A 20,566-nucleotide genomic window follows, 5' to 3' on the forward strand; every position below is an offset into this window, starting at 1 on the left:
CTATGTGGAGTGGGGCTCTGCAGGTGGAGGTCGGTGCTGGAGGCCCCATTATTCTCTATGTGGAGTGGGGCTCTGCGGGTGGAGGTCGGTGCTGGAGGCTCCATTATTCTCTATGTGGAGTGCGGCTCTGCGGGTGGAGGTCGGTGCTGGAGGCTCCATTATTCTCTATGTGGAGTGCGGCTCTGCGGGTGGAGGTCGGTGCGGGAGGCTCCATTATTCTCTATGTGGAGTGCGGCTCTGCGGGTGGAGGTCGGTGCTGGAGGCCCCATTATTCTCTATGTGGAGTGTGGCTCTGCGGGTGGAGGTCGGTGCTGGAGGCCCCATTATTCTCTATGTAGAGTGTGGCTCTGCGGGTGGAGGTCGGTGCTGGAGGCTCCATTATTCTCTATGTGGAGTGGGGCTCTGCAGGTGGAGGTCGGTGCTGGAGGCTCCATTATTCTCTATGTGGAGTGGGGCTCTGCAGGTGGAGGTAGGTGCTGGAGGCTCCATTATTCTCTATGTGGAGTGCGGCTCTGCGGGTGGAGGTCGGTGGTGGAGGCTCCATTATTCTCTATGTGGAGTGCGGCTCTGCGGGTGGAGGTCGGTGCTGGAGGCTCCATTATTCTCTATGTGGAGTGCGGCTCTGCGGGTGGAGGTCGGTGCTGGAGGCCCCATTATTCTCTGTGGAGTGCGGCTCTGCAGGTGGAGGTCGGTGCTGGAGGCTCCATTATTCTCTATGTGGAGTGCGGCTCTGCGGGTGGAGGTCAGTGGTGGAGGCTCCATTATTCTCTATGTGGAGTGGGGCTCTGCAGGTGGAGGTCGGTGCTGGAGGCTCCATTATTCTCTATGTGGAGTGCGGCTCTGCAGGTGGAGGTCGCTGCTGGAGGCCCCATTATTCTCTATGTGGAGTGGGGCTCTGCAGGTGGAGGTCGCTGCTGGAGGCCCCATTATTCTCTATGTGGAGTGCAGCTCTGCGGGTGGAGGTCGGTGCTGGAGGCCCCATTATTCTCTATGTGGAGTGCGGCTCTGCGGGTGGAGGTCGGTGCTGGAGGCTCCATTATTCTCTATGTGGAGTGCGGCTCTGCGGGTGGAGGTCGGTGCTGGAGGCCCCATTATTCTCTATGTAGAGTGTGGCTCTGCGGGTGGAGGTCAGTGCTGGAGGCCCCATTATTCTCTATGTAGAGTGTGGCTCTGCGGGTGGAGGTCGGTGTTGGAGGCCCCATTATTCTCTATGTAGAGTGTGGCTCTGCGGGTGGAGGTCGGTGCTGGAGGCCCCATTATTCTCTATGTAGAGTGTGGCTCTGCGGGTGGAGGTCGGTGCTGGAGGCTCCATTATTCTCTATGTGGAGTGCGGCTCTGCGGGTGGAGGTCGGTGCTGGAGGCCCCATTATTCTCTATGTAGAGTGTGGCTCTGCGGGTGGAGGTCGGTGCTGGAGTCCCCATTATTCTCTATGTAGAGTGTGGCTCTGCGGGTGGAGGTCGGTGCTGGAGGCCCCATTATTCTCTATGTAGAGTGTGGCTCTGCGGGTGGAGGTCGGTGCTGGAGGCCCCATTATTCTCTATGTAGAGTGTGGCTCTACGATTCGTGACCCCCGTCACGTGACGAGGGGGGCCCACAGAGTCTGAACTGCCCCGGGCCCTGGCTACCCTTAATCCACCCCTGGTAGTGTGGGGTGGAAATACTGCTGGAGGGGCTGCGGGACACTTTGACAATGGGAGTGTGGAGAGAGGACTGGGATCGTGGTGGGGAAGGAAGAGTTAGAGGTGATGGTGTGGAAAAAGCTACAGAATGGGTGGACATGTGGGAGGCAGAAGAGGTGGTGGGCGGTGGAGTGGAGGGTTGGGCAGGGACTGTAGGAGCAGATGATGTTGATGGAAAGTTGTATGGGGAAGGAGTTTGGTACGGGGAAGGAGTTTGGTACGGGGAAGGAGTTTGGTACGGGGAAGGAGTTTGGTACGGGGAAGGAGTTTGGTACGGGGCAGGTTGCTGGTACTGGGGAGGTTGCTGGTACTGGGGAGGTTGCTGGTACTGGGCAGGTTGCTGGTATGTAATAGGAGGGGGAGGATGGAAAGTGGCTGGAGGGGGTGCAGATGTAATAGGAGGGGGAGGATGGAAAGTGGCTGGAGGGGGTGCAGGTGGAGGAACTACAGTGGTGGGAGGTGGAGGTTGGGAGGTAGCCTGCTGTAGAGCACCGTGGCACGAATGCATTACATGCATCTGCTGGGTAGGAGATAGTGTTGCCATGCGCTCCACAACAGACCTGAAAAAGGTGTGGTTTGGCGAAGATCTTGCTTCTGAATGCATGGTTTGCAGAAGTGTCTTCACCTCCAGAATGCTGGAGTTGATCTGCTGAAAGCCTGCGGAGATTTGCTCTGACAAGACTTTTAGACAGTTCTGGAAAGATGCATTCAGATGCAAGAACTCTGGCGCATAACTCTTTTCCTGACCCCTCTGCCGCTGCCGCCCAGTACCCGCAGGTGTACTAGAGGTGGCAGGGGCAGAAGGGTGGGGTAAAGGGAAAGCGATCTCCTCACCAGCAGCTTCATGTAATGTAGGCGGCCACGATGCTCCTGTGCTGGTGGATGGGACAGATGGGTCGAATGTGTGGGAAGGCTGGGAAGGTGCAGATGTACCGGGGCGGTCGAAGTGTCCCTCGGTGCCGGTCTCCTCAGGGATCGCCTCAGAAGGGTCCAATCGTGCAGGCTCCCGAGTGCTGCTCACCGTGCTGTGGAATAAAGAGAAAAAAAAACAATTAAAATACTGACATGGTATGGCCCTGGCTGAAAAAAAAAAGTTACATCTAAACATTTTTTTGTCACATGTGGTGTGTAATATTTACCTTCTGGTGAGCATTGTCTCCCGGAGGAACGACAGGGCTCGTGCGTACTTGTACTTGCTCCTGCGTCCTCCAGATCCACTCGGGGCTCGCATCTCTTTATTGAACTCCTTCTTGAAACGATCCCTCACAGACCGCCACCGCTTCACAATTCTCTCCCCTGAAACGAGAAAGGACAAAGTGGTTAGTATACAACATCAGTGTTTCCCAAACTCCAGTCCTCATGGTCCCCAGGGGTCATGTTTTCAGGATTTCCAAAGTAAATAGAAATCCTGAACACATGATCCGTGGGGACCACGAGGATTGGAGTTCGGGAAACACTGGTTTAAATCAAGCAACCGGTACTGTATATACTTACGCTCTTTAATCTGGGCCCGAGCTTCGAGGTCCTCCCAGCGGTCCACAAGGAGCGAACAGATTTCCTCCCAGAGTCGTCGGGTAACGATAATGTCAGCGTGGCGGCGGTCAGCCATATTCCAGAGCGGCTCCCTTTCTCTGACGAGATCGATGAGGTGGTCCACATCGAGTCCTCCATCCTCACCGTCAGAGTCGGGAGCACGCTGTGAAGGCTGTTAAAGAAAAAGACAAAAATAACATAATTAGCCTCCACAAAAGAAATGAAATAAAAAGTGCAAAAAAAACAAAGCAAAAATATTTATACTTACACGCTGGTGACCGCCGCGTTGCTGTCGCCGACGACCCCGGGAGGCACTGCGAGGACCTCTTGGCCGAGCACCAGATTGGGAAGACTAGAGAAGAAAACAAAAAATGTTATGTCTTTGGATGTAGGCATTTGTTTGCTGTGTGTGGTCTGCAGAACATTGTTTTCTATGTGTTGTGTGTAGTGTGATGTTGTGTTTCTGCGTTTGATGCAAAAAACTTACCAATTGTGAGCCCACTCCAAGTGTCTGTCCACCCCTTCCTTCTTCTTCTGGGAGCTCCTCTTCATCTTGTGATTCCTGTTTTGAAATAAAAGTCAATGAAAAGACATATATTACAGAGATGATGGATTTTGGAAATAAAAACTTACCGTCAAACGCTGACGATGCGAGGGAGGGCTCCCAGAAGATGTGCTGTCTTGCTCATGGCCAGACTCCATGGCTGTGGGTGGTGTTCCTGCTGCTGCCGCCATTGCTGCTGCTGCTGCATCTATTGGGTGGCTGTTGAATAAAGAGAAACAAAGGGCCAATGAATATCTTGATATTCCATAGCCCTAGTTTGGAGGAATGGGGGATTTGATAATTACCATCTCTCATCTGCTGCTGGACTCCCCTCCCGTTGTTCAGCATGCTGCTCTATTTGGGGTGGTGCTGATGGTGCTGCTGCAGATGTCTCCTGCCTTCTCCTGCTCCTGGTTCCTGTCTTGGGTGTCATGTTGGGTGTGGCTGAGGGTCACACTGTCTTGCTTTTATATATGTCTTGTGGGCAGAGCTACTGAGCATGCTCAGACCAAAAAAAACGGATCCGGCCACCGGATCCGGCTGTCGCCGGATCAGGCGCATTGCGGCGCTCATAGGCTTTCATTGTATGAAAAAGCCGGGGACTCCGGATCCGGCGTGTCCGGCTTTTTCGCCGGAGACAAAAAACGTTACAGTAGCCGTTTTTTCCAGACGCCGGATCGCGTCACATTGCCGGATCCGGCGAAAATCGGATGAAACGCATGGCCATCTGGCTCGATCCGGCTCTAATGCAAGTCAATGGGGGGGAAACCGGATCCGGCATTGCATTTCGCCGGATCCGGTTTTTGTCAAAAGCGCCGGATCGCGCCTGACAGCGAAAACCTGATGTGTGAAAGAGGCCTTACGCTTGATTTAGGGCTCATTCAGATATCCGTGGATCTCGGTCCAGTCATGGACCACAATGTATGGACTGACCGTGGCTCTCCTGACCCGAGCATGACAGCCTTGTAGGAATGTATGAAGCTGGCATATTCATGTTGAGAGACCCATTGTCAGTTTGTACATTGTGGTCTTTGATTGGGCCGAAATCCACAAATGTCTGCATGAAACCATACACACAAGATTTCTAACCATAGTGGTAGATCGGCTCTCTTGACTGCACATAGAGGTAGACACAGGAACACTGTCTCTGGAGCATTTTCCTGAAGTACAAGCAGTCATGCATCTGCCTCAAGTGAAAGAAAGCAATTAGAGTATTGCACTTTATCACCATACCTGTCCATGTAGTGCGCTGTGCTGTGCTGGAGAGATGTTAAATGTTACATGCTTTCCTAAATGATGCAATAGCAAATATTTTGATGCAGATGTGATTTGACTTTTTTATGATCTATGTCCTGGAATAGTGGGTGAAACCTGCTGGAGAACATGAGAAACCTAATCTCTGCTTACAGGTTTATGTTTGTGCTAGAAGCAGCAGAGGGCGCTCTTGTAACAATAAGTCCCTTGAGAAGAGGATGTTCTTAGCACACAATCAGCCAGGATTTCTCAGTCAGAAACATTCTTTTTTTCAGATGATCACTCCCACCCCACATATAATTATTTCCTCAAATATGTAAAAAAAAAATAAAAGGTCATTCCTCCGATGACTACCTGTTGTACATGTTAGAGGTAAAAAATACTAAAATGCACTAAAAGAGGGATGTACTAGTGATGCTCGAACGTGCTGGGATAAGGTGTTATGTGAGCATGCTTTTGTGCTAATCGAGTGACTTCTGAGTGCTCGAAAATATGTTCCAGTCCCCACAGTTGCAGGTCTCGTGGCTGTTCGACAGCTGCAACACATGCAGGAATTGTCTGTTAGGTGATCCCTACATGTGTTGTGTCTGTGGAATATGTGGCATAAATTAAGATTTATTTGTTGGCTGTGTCCTGCCACGTGTACCTTCTGGCTAAGCTCAGACTACTTGCCAAAAAGTGGATAGACTATCAAATATGAACATAACTTATAGAGAGAATCATGTCCCTCCCCTCCAAAATAAATAAATGCTTATGAGGAACACCTAAATAATGCATGGTACCTAAAGAAAGATGGAATATGTAGACCGCAATAAAATAGGCAAAAAGTGTATAAAAGTATAACAATTTTTTATTAGATATCAGAAATTACACTATGATTGCACAAAATATTAGTAGTAGAGAATGATCAATGGTGAAGGCTCATAGAATGGTGAATAAGGCCGGGTTCACACTACCGTGTGTGATGGGAGAAACTCGCACGAGTCTCTCGCATCAACACCCGGCGCTGCCGCTGGCACTCAGGACCGGAGCTGTGGCTGCATGTATTTCTATGCATTTCTATGCAGCCGCAGCTCTGTTCCTGAGTGACGGCGGTAGCGCCGGGTGTTGATGCGAGAGACTCGTGCGAGTTTCTCACATCACACACGGTAGTGTGAACCCGGCCCAAGTATAAGGCTATGTGCACACGGTGCGGATTCTGCTGCGGATCCGCAGCGGATTTGACCCTGCGGATCCGCAGCAGAACTGCATGTGATGTACAGTACCATTGTAGGCAGCCCATGTAAAACAAAATCCGCAGTGCACATGCTGCAGTTTTTTCTGTGGATTAAAAAATGCAGCATGTCACTTCTTTTGTGCGGTTTTGCTGCAGTTTTCCACCTGCTCCATTCTGGAAATCCGCAGGTGGAAAGCCGCACAAAAAATGCAGTAAATCCGCAGTAAATATGCACTAAATCCGAGGGAAAAATGCAAGTCATTTTACCTGCGGATTTAGTAAAATCTGCACGGAAAATTCCTCGGCAGATTCAGCACCGTGTGCACATAGACTAACGGTGGCTATAAAGTAGAGACTGCTGACGTCAATCAGATGGAATGTGCCTATATATAAAAAAATACAGGATAAGTCCACAATAGTAACCTTAACCTCCTGCACGACCTTAGGATTTTCCGTTTTTGCATTTTCGTTTTTCGCTTCCCTTCTTCCCATAGTATTGGGTGCATTTACCGAACATACATTTCAGTAGGCCAGCATTTCAGATGTTACAATCATTTTCCAGCTGGTGTTATAAAGTATTCTAATTTACTGAGATAATGACTTCTGGGTTTTCATTGGCTGTAAGCCATAGTCATCAACATTAACAGAAATAAACACGTGAAATAGATCACTCTATAATGACTATGTAATATACGAGTTTCACTTGTTGTATTGAAGAACTGAAATAAATTCACTTTTTGATGATATTCTAATTTTGTGAGAGGCACCTGTACTTGTGACTTTTCCTGTTTTATGCCAAAATTCGAACAAAAACTGTTTGATGAATCGGGGCTTGTGTCGTTATGGACAAACTAAGGCCAGGGTCACACATCAAGGAAATTTGGCCAATTATGCTAATTACACTCTAATCAGAGTTCGATCAGAATGTGATCAGAGATTCTCTCGAATAAGGAGAAGATGGAGGAAAAAAATGTCTCCGTCTTCTCCATTCTGTCAGAGAGGGCATGAGATTTCTATTAATCCCATACACTTTGCTTGAACTGTAAGGTTACACTCCCACGATGAGCTTTTGGTGAGTATCTGCACCTATTATTTAAATTACGTGATTTGTGGTTTTTCATTGCTTTTTTTTTTCAACATGCATTTTTATTGCCTTTTTGATCGTGCAGTTTTTTTGTCGCTTTTTGGTTGGTCAGGCTTTAAATAAAGCTGCTTGATTTTGATACTTATTGGTAGTTAGCTTTGATAAAACTTTATTGATATACTTAGGTGCGGATTACATTTGTTTTTAAATCATTTCTGTGGGGGAAACACACTAAAACGCATGTGCGTTTTTTTTACCTGCGGATCTTCTGCATCTAATGCAAATTACAGCTGATAGTTACCGCCGCGGAGCCATGCTGTCAGATGTCAGTGTGACCTCACAGTTGTGACTGTGACCCGCGGTAAAAAGCTGTTCATTCTGCATCTAAGCCACGCTAAGGCCGGAGTCACACTGGTGAGGAATACGGGCGCGTGAGAGGCGCAAAAAGCACGCATTACACACGGACAAATGATTCTCTATGGGGTCACTCGCACCAGCCGTATATTTCTCATCCGTATTCTACGCTCTGTGCCAATCGCAGCATGCTGCGATTGTCAGCGTACTACGCCTGTAGTATGCCAATGCAAGTCAATGGGTGCGCAAAAAATACGGATTACACACGGAACACACGTGTGACCTGCGAGCAATACGCAGGTCTTTTGGCTGGTGACAGGAAATGGGCCAATCCATCATCAGGAAGCCTAGACATGCAAATGAGCTCAAAAAGCGCTCCAGACATCCAGGAAGTACGCCTCCACGGAGTACAGCAGCAGCATGGCGTCCACATATATTAATGTTGAGATGCTCATTGTGCTGGTGCAGGAGCGTCCCGAAATATGGGACCCACGCGATGCCAATTATGCAAACCGGGCAAGAAAGGAGGCGTCATGGAGGCGCATCTGTCGCCAGATGTACCATGTCTTTGGTGACAGACCACGTGATGAGCAGCAGAAAATTCGTAAGTGCAACCATAAAAACATCATTAACCTTAGCACGCACTTAAAAATGATTCTACAATCAGCACCCCCCTTCCTATGCATGTACTTTTATTAGCCTCATGAGGCCGTTACATTTGGATGTGACACGTGGCTTCACACAGCCATAATTAGGGGTTAGGCCACAAGCTCCTTATCCTCATAGCCAATAAAATTAGTTTAAGTGTAGCTAATGAGACCCTGTGTATCGGCCCAATTACATATGCCACCATGGGTAGAAAGCACACCCCAGAAGGCCCCATGCCTAGACTACTGTTAGAAAATGTGACCTCTCAAATATGTGATTTTGACAATCTTTCCTGTCACATTGCAGTGGAAGATGGAAGATGTGATGAAACGCTGGCGAAGCATCCGAGACCAGTTCCGCCGGGAACGCCAGCAGCGGTCCAGGAGTGGGTATCCTGGGCATGTCAAAAGAAAATATATATACTATGACCGGCTGAACTTCCTCGCCCCAATTCTGGCTTTGAGACCGTAAGTACATAGCTCACACCACATTACACAAATACATTACACAAATAGTTTACAGGGACAAAAATATTGATGTATTTTTGCCTCTGTTCTATTTCATAACAGAACTCAATCCAACCTTACGGATCGAGGAACGGCCTCAGAGGCAGAGCCCATTATAGATCCTGTAGGGGATGAGGTGGCTGGCCCATCTTCTCCCCCTACAAGAAGGATGGCTGAAGATGAGGCATCACAAGACCACACAATGGCTGCCCTACACACCACACCACCAGGACGGTCTGCTGCTGCCACCTCACCCATCCTGGAAGAGCCGGGCACCTTGAGCAGCAGCCCAACTGCCCAAATCAGGTCCTCCCCACAGGCTGCTGTAGCATCACGGCAAACAAGAAGAAGGCGCCAGGTCACTCTTCAAGAGAGCAAGACCAATGTGGACACAGGGGTGCTAAATTATTTGTCCAGAGTAACAACAGATGATGGTGAGGAGGCCTATGCACGTAGCCTCACCCTTTATCTCCGTGCCCTTACCTGTGAGGTCAGGCTCTGTATTAGGGGATGTATTCAGATCCTGCTTGATGCAAGCACCCCCCCCAATACCCCATATGAGGTTTTTGAATTTCTGGAGAGGTGGCAGCTCTCACCACGAAATTTAATGCGCATGAGACCATCTACACAGATGCTTGCTCAATCAGGGTCTGAACAGCCCCTAATACGTGGGCCAACACCTCAACCCCTTCCTCCCCCTACCCGACCGTCTATACCGCAGCACCAAATGTCTTCCTAAGCCAACCCCACCAATATGGCCACTTGTACCCACCCAGTGGTGGAGGCTGGTCCCAACCTGGTTGGGGACGATCTGGCTATCTTGGTGGGTATGAGCCACGGGCCTACCAGAGCCAACAAGAAGCCCCTCAGCATCATCAGTACTCTGGCCAGTATCCCCAACAGTCCCAGGAGGCTGGACAATTCCAGCATCATGGGCAACAGTATGGCCCCACACAGGGCGATGTTGGCCACAATGTCCAGCAGCACCCACAGGCTGTTCTTCCACGTTCCCCTTCCCCAACATATGAGGATTTATGATTCTGATGGTTGGAGATGTCCAGTCAGATGTAACTGGTGCTCCTAATCTAAATGTAAAAACAGGTGTTCTCCTTCACCAACATTTATAACATAATTTAACATTCACATTTTTAAACAATGTTTTCCAAACATATGAAAGAATCCATCATGACAGGCAACGCTACCTCACGCCTTTCAGACAGATATTACATGTGTGTAGAAAAGAGAATCTTTAAATGCGCTATGCTGTAAACTGAAAGGATGAAAATACACTACTCACTTGCTAACGCATAGGAAAGGCGTGCTCGCCTTAGTTAAGTAGTCACCTTTTTTGTTAGCAATCTCTAGTACAAAATTTCTAGGCGACAAGCATTCAGAATAACCCGCTTTCTCTATGTCTTAACAAGTGAGTTTTGTATTTTCATCCTTTCCGGTATAGCATGCTTAAATATTGTCTGGTCTACAGACAGGTAATATCTGTGTGAAAGCTGTGAGGTAGCCTTGCCTGTCATGGTGGAATCTTTCTATGTTTGGCTAACATTATGTGGAAATGTGAGTGTTATGTCGTTGCCTTTATTTTGGTGATGGAGCTCACCTTTTGTTGGCAAATCTAGGTTAATCTAGTGATGCAGCAATGTTTTTTTTGCCTAATGTTTGTGGCTGTTTTGTTCTGTAATGTTCATTTTACAACAAGTTAAAGAAGGCACAAAGGGTCATTTTGGCCATTGCCAAATTTGTGTTATGGCAAAATTATGTTTGCCTTTAAGCGAAAAAAAAAAAAAGGCAAAACTAAATATTTTGTCTACTCTACTTAACTTCTCTGTGTGATTTTTCACAATCCCTCACAACATACTAACAGACACCAACCAATGCACTGAAACACTCATAGAATCATAAAGGCTTGAGTAATATATATTTTGACACACTTAAAGCAACAAATTATAACATAGACACAGCATGCTCTTGCCAAGAAGTTGCCCCCTCAGGTGAGATAAAGTAATTCGTGAATATATCACGCACTTTGAGGCCAGAGAGCGGTCTATGTTGAGGGATGATAGGTGGTCTCACCCTGCGCACATTGTCCGGCCTACGCACAACACCATCAGAGGAGGAGCAATCATGTATCCTGGTGAAGTTATGCAGAACAACACAGGCTTTCACAACTTCATTCACATTTTGCTCACTCAACTAAATGGCAGACTGGAGTACTCGCCATTTGGCAGAAAGAATCCCAAAGGAACACTCCACCAGTCGCCTAGCACGTGATAGGCGCAAGTTAAAAATTCTGCGCCTGTGGTCAAGGTTGCGCCGGGGATATGGCCTCATGACATTGCGCGATAACTGAAAGGCCTCATCTGCCACAAGGACATAAGGGACTGATTGTTCGGGGGAGCCTGGTAGCTGGCGTGGTGGTGGTAGAGCCAACTGGTTGGTGCGTAGCCGCCGAGCCATAATGGAAGTATTGAAGACTCTAGAGTCTCCCGTCCTTCCATAGGCCCCAATGTCAACAATTATAAACTTGTATTGAGGGTCTACCAGAGCCAACAATACAACAGAAAAGTATTGTTTATAATTGAAGAATTGGGAGCCTGAGTTCGGCGGCTTACGCACCCTGATATGTTTGCCATCCAGGGCCCCAATACAATTTGGAAACTGGCAGTCCTCCTCAAACTCCCTTCATATCCTTAACCAGTCTCCCATCTTGGGCTCGGGCATGACCACTTGATGGAGTCTTATCCAGATTTGTGCACATGTAGACCTCACTATGCCTGAAATGGTTGATTTTCCTATGAGAAACTCATGGTGGAGGGCGGCATAAGACAGGCCAGTGGACAGGAAGCTGTAGAACAACAGAAATAGTACAGTTTAGAATGGCTAAAGTAAAAAAAAATCATTCACATGCCGACCAAACTTGTTAGGAAATGATAGAGAAGAACACACACATATTTGGTGGCACAATGACTAAGTGATATGCTGGACATATTAGATGTAACATTCTGCTGTGTCAGGTGATTCATATTTGGAGTAAGATGATGGCATTCAACTTTGTCCAAGAAGGCCAAAAAACATAATTTAGCACACACATTAGGAATAGAGAGAATGTGGTTGTGTAGTACATACCGTATTGTGAGTAGAAGTCGCTCCTCTGCAGATATGGCTTTGCGCATCCTTGTGTCCTGAAAGGTTATCCCAGGGCGCACTGTCTCCAAGAGTCGATCAAATGTGGCAATGCTCATGCGACAGTACTGGTAAAATTTCTCCGGATGCTCCCGCAGAGACGAATAGAGGCGGTGAAAATGACCTCTTGTGAGTCGTTGCCTCAAAAGTGGATGGACCCACATGCGTCTCCTCCTCCGCGGATCCACTATCACAGGGTATGGTTGCCCAAAGCGCCGTGACAAAAGCCATGTAAAGAGAACCTGCTCAGTTCTATTGAATCGCAGACCCTCTGCCATGTTGCACAAAGAGCACCAACACACCTCGTGAAAGCAAGGTGACAAATGTACAGAATGGAGGCAGCCACCTGTTTCTGAGTGTCTAAATAGGGTGCAGGCTAATGATTTAAATTGTTTGCAGGCCTGAAAACCGTTAAATGTCCATTTTGCAAGGCTGCGAGAAAATCTCGCCATACGGATTGTATACGGATGCCACACGGATTACATACGGATGCACACATGCGCAAAATACGCGACCTCACCTTGCTTATGGATGACCTACGGAGCACTATTTAGTGGTCATTCATCCGTATTACGCAAGTAAACTACGGACCGTATTTTGCGCAGGTTAGTGTGACTCCAGCCTATGTCTTTTGTACCCCAACTGAAACACATTTTGATCTAATTGTGTGAGCCCACATGCAATAACAAAGCTTTGTCACCAGATAAAACAAACCACTTTAAAAATAAAAAGTAAAAACAATAACACAGTGAGGCCTGGCCAGTGCCTGCGGTGCCTAGAAAGCCGGGCACAGAAGAGCAGCGGACCGCATGCTGGACCAGGAGTTTCATAATCCTGTTTGCACACGGTCTCAGGGCAGTTTCACACGTCAGTGTCTCCGGTACGTGTAGTGACAGTTTTCTCACGTACCGGAGACACTGACACATGTAGACACATTCTAATGAATGTGTCTATGCAGATGTCATCCTGTTTTCACGGACCGTGTGTCCGTGTGCAAAATACGCTGACATGTCCGTTTTTGTGCAACAGCACGGATCACACGGACCCATACAAGTCAAATGGTCCGTGTAAACACGTACCGCACACGGATGGCGTCCGTGTGCCATCCATGTGCGTTTTTAGAAGTCAAAGGGTTAACATTGAAAATAATTTTTCAACAACACGGACACAGACAGCACACGGATGGTAGACACGGACATACGGATAGCACACAGATGGCATACGTATGCACACGGACACGGGTAGCTCCGGTACCGGAATTATCTGGACGTGTGAAACTGCCCTCATTCAGATGCGCTTTCTGTTATACTATATATTCATCAGTGTGCCGGATCAGATTCTCACCAGGGTTTGGTCATTGTCTGTTTTGGGTATCAGTGATTTTTTTCTATGCCAAAAAATCATCTCAATCAGACGTCTGAGTCACATACGAGCTCTCCCTGTGCTTTTCACGGACAGACCACACATTATGGCCTATGGTGCCGATTACATGTCCCTGTTTTGTTTGCGGACCGGTCATCAATCTGAGTCAAGGATGAATCTTACACAAGCCTATGGGTCCGTGAAAATCACGAACAGCACATGGGTGCTATCCATTTTTAAAACTATAGGTAGGAGAAACTTTGCAATCACTATGGCAAAAAATGATTAAATTCTGATGACATTCAGATCCAGGGCACCGATCAGTCCTTTTTTTCACATATTAGAAAAAAAACGGATGTCTGAACAAGGCCTAATGCCAAAATCACCATTTTGCTGCTTTTAGCTTCCGGATTATACAGCCATTCTGACTAGGAGTATCTCCACATCTATCTAGAGAAGACCTTTCACCTAATTTCTCATGTCGAGCTGGACACACGATGTGGCTGCACAGTGGAATTTAAACTTTTCTTTTTTGCCTCCCTGGTGCAGAGATATTAGAAGTCAAAGTATTTGTCTCCATTCCTGCATGACTGGGCTGCACTGGACAGTCTGGGGTTAAACAGGAGAGCAGGAATGGGAGGCACCCTAGATGTTCGAGCTGCTGATTGGCTGCAGCGGTACACACCTCCCGTCCACATGGTGAGACTGTGACAGTCTGTGCTGGAGCAGCTGCAGTGATGTGGACGCCGTGGGTTCCCAGGTTGCCCCTCGGGCCTGGACGTGCACAGTCCACTGTCGCCCACTTTAGAGGGATTCTGAAGAAGGAGATTGAGAATATAAAGGAAGCTGGGACATGGAAGAGCGAGAGGATCATCACCTCAAAGCAAGGACCGCACATCACAGTAGATGGCAAGAACGCAGGTATATACCCCTATTGCCAAAACACACAGCATGCCTGACAATCCCCGGGCGCCATGTGTCCATAAAAGCCCCCAGCACAAAGTGTGACCCTATCTCTGCGTATGACGTGTGAGGTTACATGTCCAATACACATCTGCACACTAGGGATTTATGGCACAATGGCAACCCACGGCTGAAAAATGGGGATCGGGCAATGGGGTTGGGTTTACACAAAGAAATAGTGGCTGGAAAGCTGGGAATATTAATAGTGGCATTGTCACGGCCAAATATCGATGTTCTGCTGTGCTAAACACACAAAATACAGGAAAAATATCATCTGGGCAATGGCATTGATGATTGTATAGAAAAAGGGCAATGGGTCAGTGTTAGGAGTTTAGGGCTCGCACTCCTCTGCGTATAAATCAGACCAGTCCAATATGATAAAAATACCGGATTGCATTCTGACTAATGTTAGTCACTGATCGTGCTCCTCTGTAAACTTTTTGTTTTGTTTTGCTCAGCCGGAATCTGGATGAGAAAAAAATTGCCGCGTATATAAATGCAAGTCAGTGGGTGCGAGAAAAGTGTCCGATTTTTACCATTCTGTACCATAGAACACTAAGTGATTGCAGAATAATAGTTGCAGAGAAAAAAAACGCATGTCATACAGATGCTAGGTGAGAAAAATCGAATTGTACTCCCATGACGCTCGTCCTGCTTTTCTGGATCAGCATCGGTGATGTTTTCAATGCAGATGAGTGTGAGCCCTTAGGCTGTGTTCACACTGCAACTGAAAACTGCAACAGTCTCGTGCCTCTGTGATCTTTCCCTCGTTTATCTTGTGAAACTGCACTAACCATCAAAATTGTCCTTTTGGTTTTACAGGTGAAACAGCTGTAAATAAAGTGATTATACAGGGAAACAATGGATATTCTGCAGCTGCACAGGGCAATTGAGCTTTTCAGGAGCAGTGTAACCTTGGGGTATAGTCATGTGTAACCTTCTAAGGCCGGGGTCACACTAACCGACGCAAAATACAGTCAGTATTTTACATGCGTAATACGGATGAATGGCCCCTAAACAGTGCTCCGTATGTCATCCGTAATCGAGGTGTGGTCGCGTATTTTGCGCATGTCAGCATCCGTATGCAATCCGTATGGCAAGATTTTCTCGCAGGCTTGCAAAATGGACATATAATGGAGCCCTATGACAGGGTTTATAACAGAAACCAAAGAATAGATACAGACACATAGAATGCATATATATATATATATATATATGTATGTATATATATATTCTATGTGTATATATCTATTCTTTCGTTTCTTAAAACTGTCAGTGTGAGTTTACTGTATAGCGCACTGAATTGCCGGCTTTGCTAAAAGACACCTGGTGCATATTTCTCACAAGTCACATGTGTGGTCCGTGTGTAATCCGTATTTTTTGTGCACCCATAGACTTGCATTGGCGTACTACGGCCGTAGTACGCTGACAATCGCAGCATGCTGCGAGTGGCACGGAGCGTAGAATACTGAGGAGAAATATACGTCTGATGGGAGCTACCCCATAGAGAATCATTGGTCCTTGTGTAATGCGTGCTTTTAGCGCCTCTCACTCGGCCGTATTCCTCGCCAGTGTGACCCCGGCCTAAGGGCTCATTCACACATCGGAGGTCTTATCACATAGCACAGACTGACCAGAGTGTGCCAGCCTCATAGGAATACTCAATGCCGTCATGATTCGGTCTGGAGAGCCTCCCCTGGTCCGTGCTTGGACCAATTTGCATGGACGTCTGAATGAGTCCAAAAACCTGTCCCATTCCTCAGAATGGAGATTACAGGCGCGACCCCGTACACATACTACACGGAAAACATTTTCCCACACGTGAACTTGCACTCGGCTGGTAAATCTTGAGTTCTGCAATGGAAACTTAGATACCAGAAGCCATTTTTCTCACCAGTTCCCTTCTCTGCTGTCATCTGGGGGGAGGCTTTACAGCACTTTATGGAGGAATCTCTACAGACTTCTGTGTGTTGGACTCAAACAATTTTTATACATTTTTTTTTTTTTTTTTTTTTGTTTTTTTTACATGTGAAATACTCATTGCTGTTAGAACTTGTTCACACTCATCCGATTTGCTGCAGAGATTTCTACAGCTATCCAATACATAAGTGTTAGCTTTTCGGAGATACACCTGTCTCAGAAACATCATTCAGATGTACGGAGCAAACTTTTCAGTAGAAGAAACTTATGAAAATACCTTCCTTGGGTGAATACACACTAAGGGGAAGTTTACCCTTTCCATATTTGCTGCTCACGCATTCTGCGGTGTATCCGCAGTAAAGTCAGCAGCACCAATCTGCCCCAAACTGTGGATCTGGATACAGATATACGTACGGACTAGCAGCCTATTTGATTTCCAGCCTCCTGCGCCATCCATCCGTTCACATGTGACCAGAACACCTTATCATTGGCTGAAATTGTCACGTGCGACAGAACATCTGCAAGGACTCCATTAACGTTTCTAGTGTACAAATCGCCCACGTATTTGTCTAGTGAGTGTAGCTACGCCCCATCCAGCTCCACTCATTTTGGCGGGCATGAAAATGCCAAAAGTCGTCAAATCTTTGCGCCAAAAAAATTGTGATTTAACCCCCCCCAAGGGTTTTACTCCAGTTTTCAGGCGAAAACACTCTAATGAATTGCCCTCATTCTGTTCGAGCATACTATACGGCCTGTACCCACATGGTGTCTTTGTGATCTGTATTTCACTTAGGCCTGTTTCACACATCCGTTTGTGACCATCAGTCAAAATCCGCCGTTTTGCAAAAAAAAAAAAAAAACGGATCCGCCATTTTTTTTTTTTCTCTCTCTCTCCTTACCCGCCACCTCCTGCATTCCTCGCACGATCTCCAGCCTCATGGTCTCACTTCGCACGGGATGTGTGATCGCACCGCAGATGCCTGCTCTCTTCCGGATACCGCTACATCCGCCTGTATCTTTTTATTTATTTTTTTTCTTTTTCCCAGGCGCGGTTCCTTTAAAGTTTTACCATCGGCGGATCCGTACATCCGCCGATCCGCTGTCCCCCGTTTCTGTCAGTCCGCCTGCGGATCTGTTTTCCGCTATTTTGTCAGATTTAGACTAACAGAAAAAACTGAAGTGTGAAACAGGCCTTATTTTTCACATGGTAATTTTTTTCTTACATCTATTTAAAAAAAAAACAAAAACACAGCATGTATTTTACCGTCATCGCTTTTTTGGACAGAATATGCCTGCTTAAGTCTATGGGAAGTTCTTAAAAGACAGATACATCAGTATTTCATCAGCAATCCATATGTGTTTGCATTTATTGATATTTTTCTCCATTAAGTGAAAAAGAGAATAAACATAGCAAAAAAAAAAAAAAAGAAATAACATCAATAAATTTAAATGCTGATGCATCATGTGTAATTACATGTCCGGTTTTGTGACTCCGTCTTAGGGCAGTTTCACACATCAGAGGCTCCGGTACGTGTAGTGACAGTTTTCTCACGTACCGGAGACACTGACACACGTAGACTCATTCTAATGAATGGGTCTATGCACATATCAGCGTGTTTTCACGGACCGTGTGTCCGTGTGCAAAACACGCTGACATGTCCGTTTTTGTGCAACAGCACGGACCACACGGACCCGTACAAGTCAATGGGTCCGTGTAAACACGTATCACACATGGTTACTGTCCGTGTGCGATCCGTGTGCATTTTTAAAAGTCAAAGGGTTAACATTGAAAATAATTTTTCAAAAACACGGACCGCATACGTATGCACACGGATAGCTCCGGGACCGGTTTTTCCGGTACCGGAATTATCTGGACGTGTGAAACTGCCCTTACAAACATATAATAATTAGTGATGAGCAAGTATACTTGTTGCTTGGGTTTTCCCGAGCATGCTCGGGTGTCCTCCGAGTGTTTTGGCGTGCTCGGAGTTTTAGTTTTCATCGTCTCATCTGCATGACTTGCCACTTGTAGACAGGCTGAACACATGTGGGAATTCCGTAACGCACAGGCATTCCAGACATATATTCAAGCTGTCTAGCAGCTGCAAATCATGCAGATGAGACGACGAAAACTAAATCTCTGAGCACGCAAAAATACTCGGAGGAATCCCGAGCATGCTCCGGAAAACCGGAGTAACGAGTATACTCACTCATCACCAACAATAATCTATTTGACAGAGGAATAAGGCCAAATTCAGATGTCGGTGACATACAGTCCAAGTACAAACTGTGATGCTTGGACTGATTGCGGGACCTGAACTTGGCAGCGTTAGGTTGGTTCACACGTCCAGATAATTCCGGTACCGGAGCTATCCGTGTCCGTGTGGACACGTGGTACCTCCGTGTGGCAACTGTGTGCAGCATCAGGACCACACGGACGGCGCTGGGAAGAAGCAATACAGTAAACGATGTTCCCGGCGGCTTATGCTGACCGTGGCTGTAATTCTGCGCTCCTGCTCTGCCGGCAGAAGAGCAGAATGAATGAAAACCCGACGTGGGGTTTCCCTCATTTTCATAAGCAACCAGACAAAACTTTACAGCTGGGGGCTGCATCCCTCAGCTGTCAGCTTCAGCCAGGTTGGTTGTGAAAAATAGAGGGGTCCCCACGCTGTTTTTTAAAAAAATTATTTAAATAAAAAAAAAAAACGGCGTGGGGTCTCCCCTATTTTTGACAACCAACCTGGCTAAAGCTGACAGCTGAGGGATGATATTCTCAAGCTGGTAAGGGGCCATTGATCTTGGGGCCCCCCCAGTCTAAAAACAGCAGCCCCCAGCTGCCCAGAAAAGGCGCATCTATTAGATGCGCCTTATCTGGAGCTTTGCCCAGTTCTTCCCACTTGCCCTGTAGCAGTGGCAAGTGGGGTAATAAGGGGTTAATGGCACCTTTCGATTATAAGGTGCCAATAACCCCGATTAGTAATGGAGAGGTGTCGATAAGAAAACACAGATCCATTACTAATCCTGCAGTAAAGAAAGGGTTAAATAAACAATCACACAATAAGAATAAATTATTTTAACAATACAACACACACATTTTTTTTTTTTGCTGGCTTTAGTGAGGTTGGTTGCCAAAAATAGTGGGGACCCCACTAATTATATATTTAAATAATTAAAAAAACAGCGTGGGGACCCCTCTATTCTTCACAACCAACCTGGCTGAAGCTGACAGCTGAGGGATGCAGCCCCCAGCTGTAAGTTCCGTCTGGTTGCTTGTGAAAATGAGGGAAACCCCACATTGGGTTTTCATTCATTCTGCTCTCCTGCCGGCAGAGCAGGAGAGCAGAATTAGGCTGTGTGCACACGCTGCGGAATCTGCTGCGGATTGATCCACGCGGATTTTCAAAATCTGCAGATAAATCCGCAGGTCAAAAGACCTGCGGTTTTGCCATCTCCACAATGGAGGAGATGGTAAACCGCTGCAGAATCCGCAGAAAGAATTGACGTGTCAATTCTTTCTGCAGTTTAGAAACCGCAGAAAATCCGTGCGGAAAATTCCACAGCATCTGCACTGCGGTTTCCATTTCCCATAGGGAATAATGGTACTGTACACCGCAGCAGAATCCGCAGCGTGTGCACACACCCTTACAACTGCGTTCAGCAACAGCCGCTGGGAACAGCGCTTAGAGTAGCGCTGTGAACAGTTCTCCGTGTGCAGCACGTGTTGTGGGCCGTGTGTCCGTGTTAAAACGGACATGTCTCCGTGTGTTGTACATGGACACACGGCCCGTGAAAACCCGCTGACATCTGCATAGACCCATTCATTTGAATGGGTCTACGTGTGTCAGTGTCTCCGGTACGTGAGAAAACTGTGAGGCTGTGAAGTTCAGGTGAGGAGACCTGCGAATAATCGGTGCTTTGAGGTTGGCACTTGGACCTTATTTCACAGACATCTGAATCCAGCCTAAGGTTTATTGGTTGAGCTTCCATAGACCCTTCTCATGTTTTCCTTAATATGTTAATGTTATTTAAAGGGAATCTGTCACCGGAAATTTGCGGGCTGTGTAAATACCCTGTGTCCGGTCCGATGGGCGGTGTTTCTTCTTTTCTCCACCCTATCCGTGGCCGCCGTCCGTGATATTTTCTGGAATTAGAGTAGTTCTCAATATTTTGCACGTGCGCAAAACAATCTCGCCTCGCGGACGCGCAGGATGCTTTGCCCAACTGCCGGCAAAGCCGAAAATCATTACTGCGCATGCGCCGGTGCACTATGTCCCGACACACAGCGAAATACTTCCGGGACATAGTGT

At 47.1% G+C, this 20,566-nt stretch overlaps 1 protein-coding gene across 2 annotated transcripts in view; it reads left to right on the forward strand.

The window, feature by feature from the left end:
• The first annotated feature begins 14,050 nt into the window (after positions 1-14,050).
• The window catches only part of GCAT (glycine C-acetyltransferase), a 71,831-nt gene continuing 65,315 nt past the window's right edge, over positions 14,051-20,566 (forward strand). Inside the window, exon 1 of one of the 2 annotated variants that reach the window (XR_012220774.1) lies at positions 14,051-14,297. Coding sequence is in view for 1 of the 2 variants with exons in the window: in XM_073549497.1 (XP_073405598.1) it covers positions 14,114-14,297 (184 nt within the window). In the remaining variant the exon portion in view is untranslated. The remainder of the gene's footprint in view (positions 14,298-20,566) is intronic. The other variant, XM_073549497.1, reaches the window with a different exon arrangement.

The sequence above is a fragment of the Dendrobates tinctorius genome, unplaced genomic scaffold, assembly GCF_039654945.1.
Source record: "Dendrobates tinctorius isolate UK_male_01 unplaced genomic scaffold, ASM3965494v1 ptg000159l, whole genome shotgun sequence".
Taxonomy (NCBI): domain Eukaryota; kingdom Metazoa; phylum Chordata; class Amphibia; order Anura; family Dendrobatidae; genus Dendrobates; species Dendrobates tinctorius.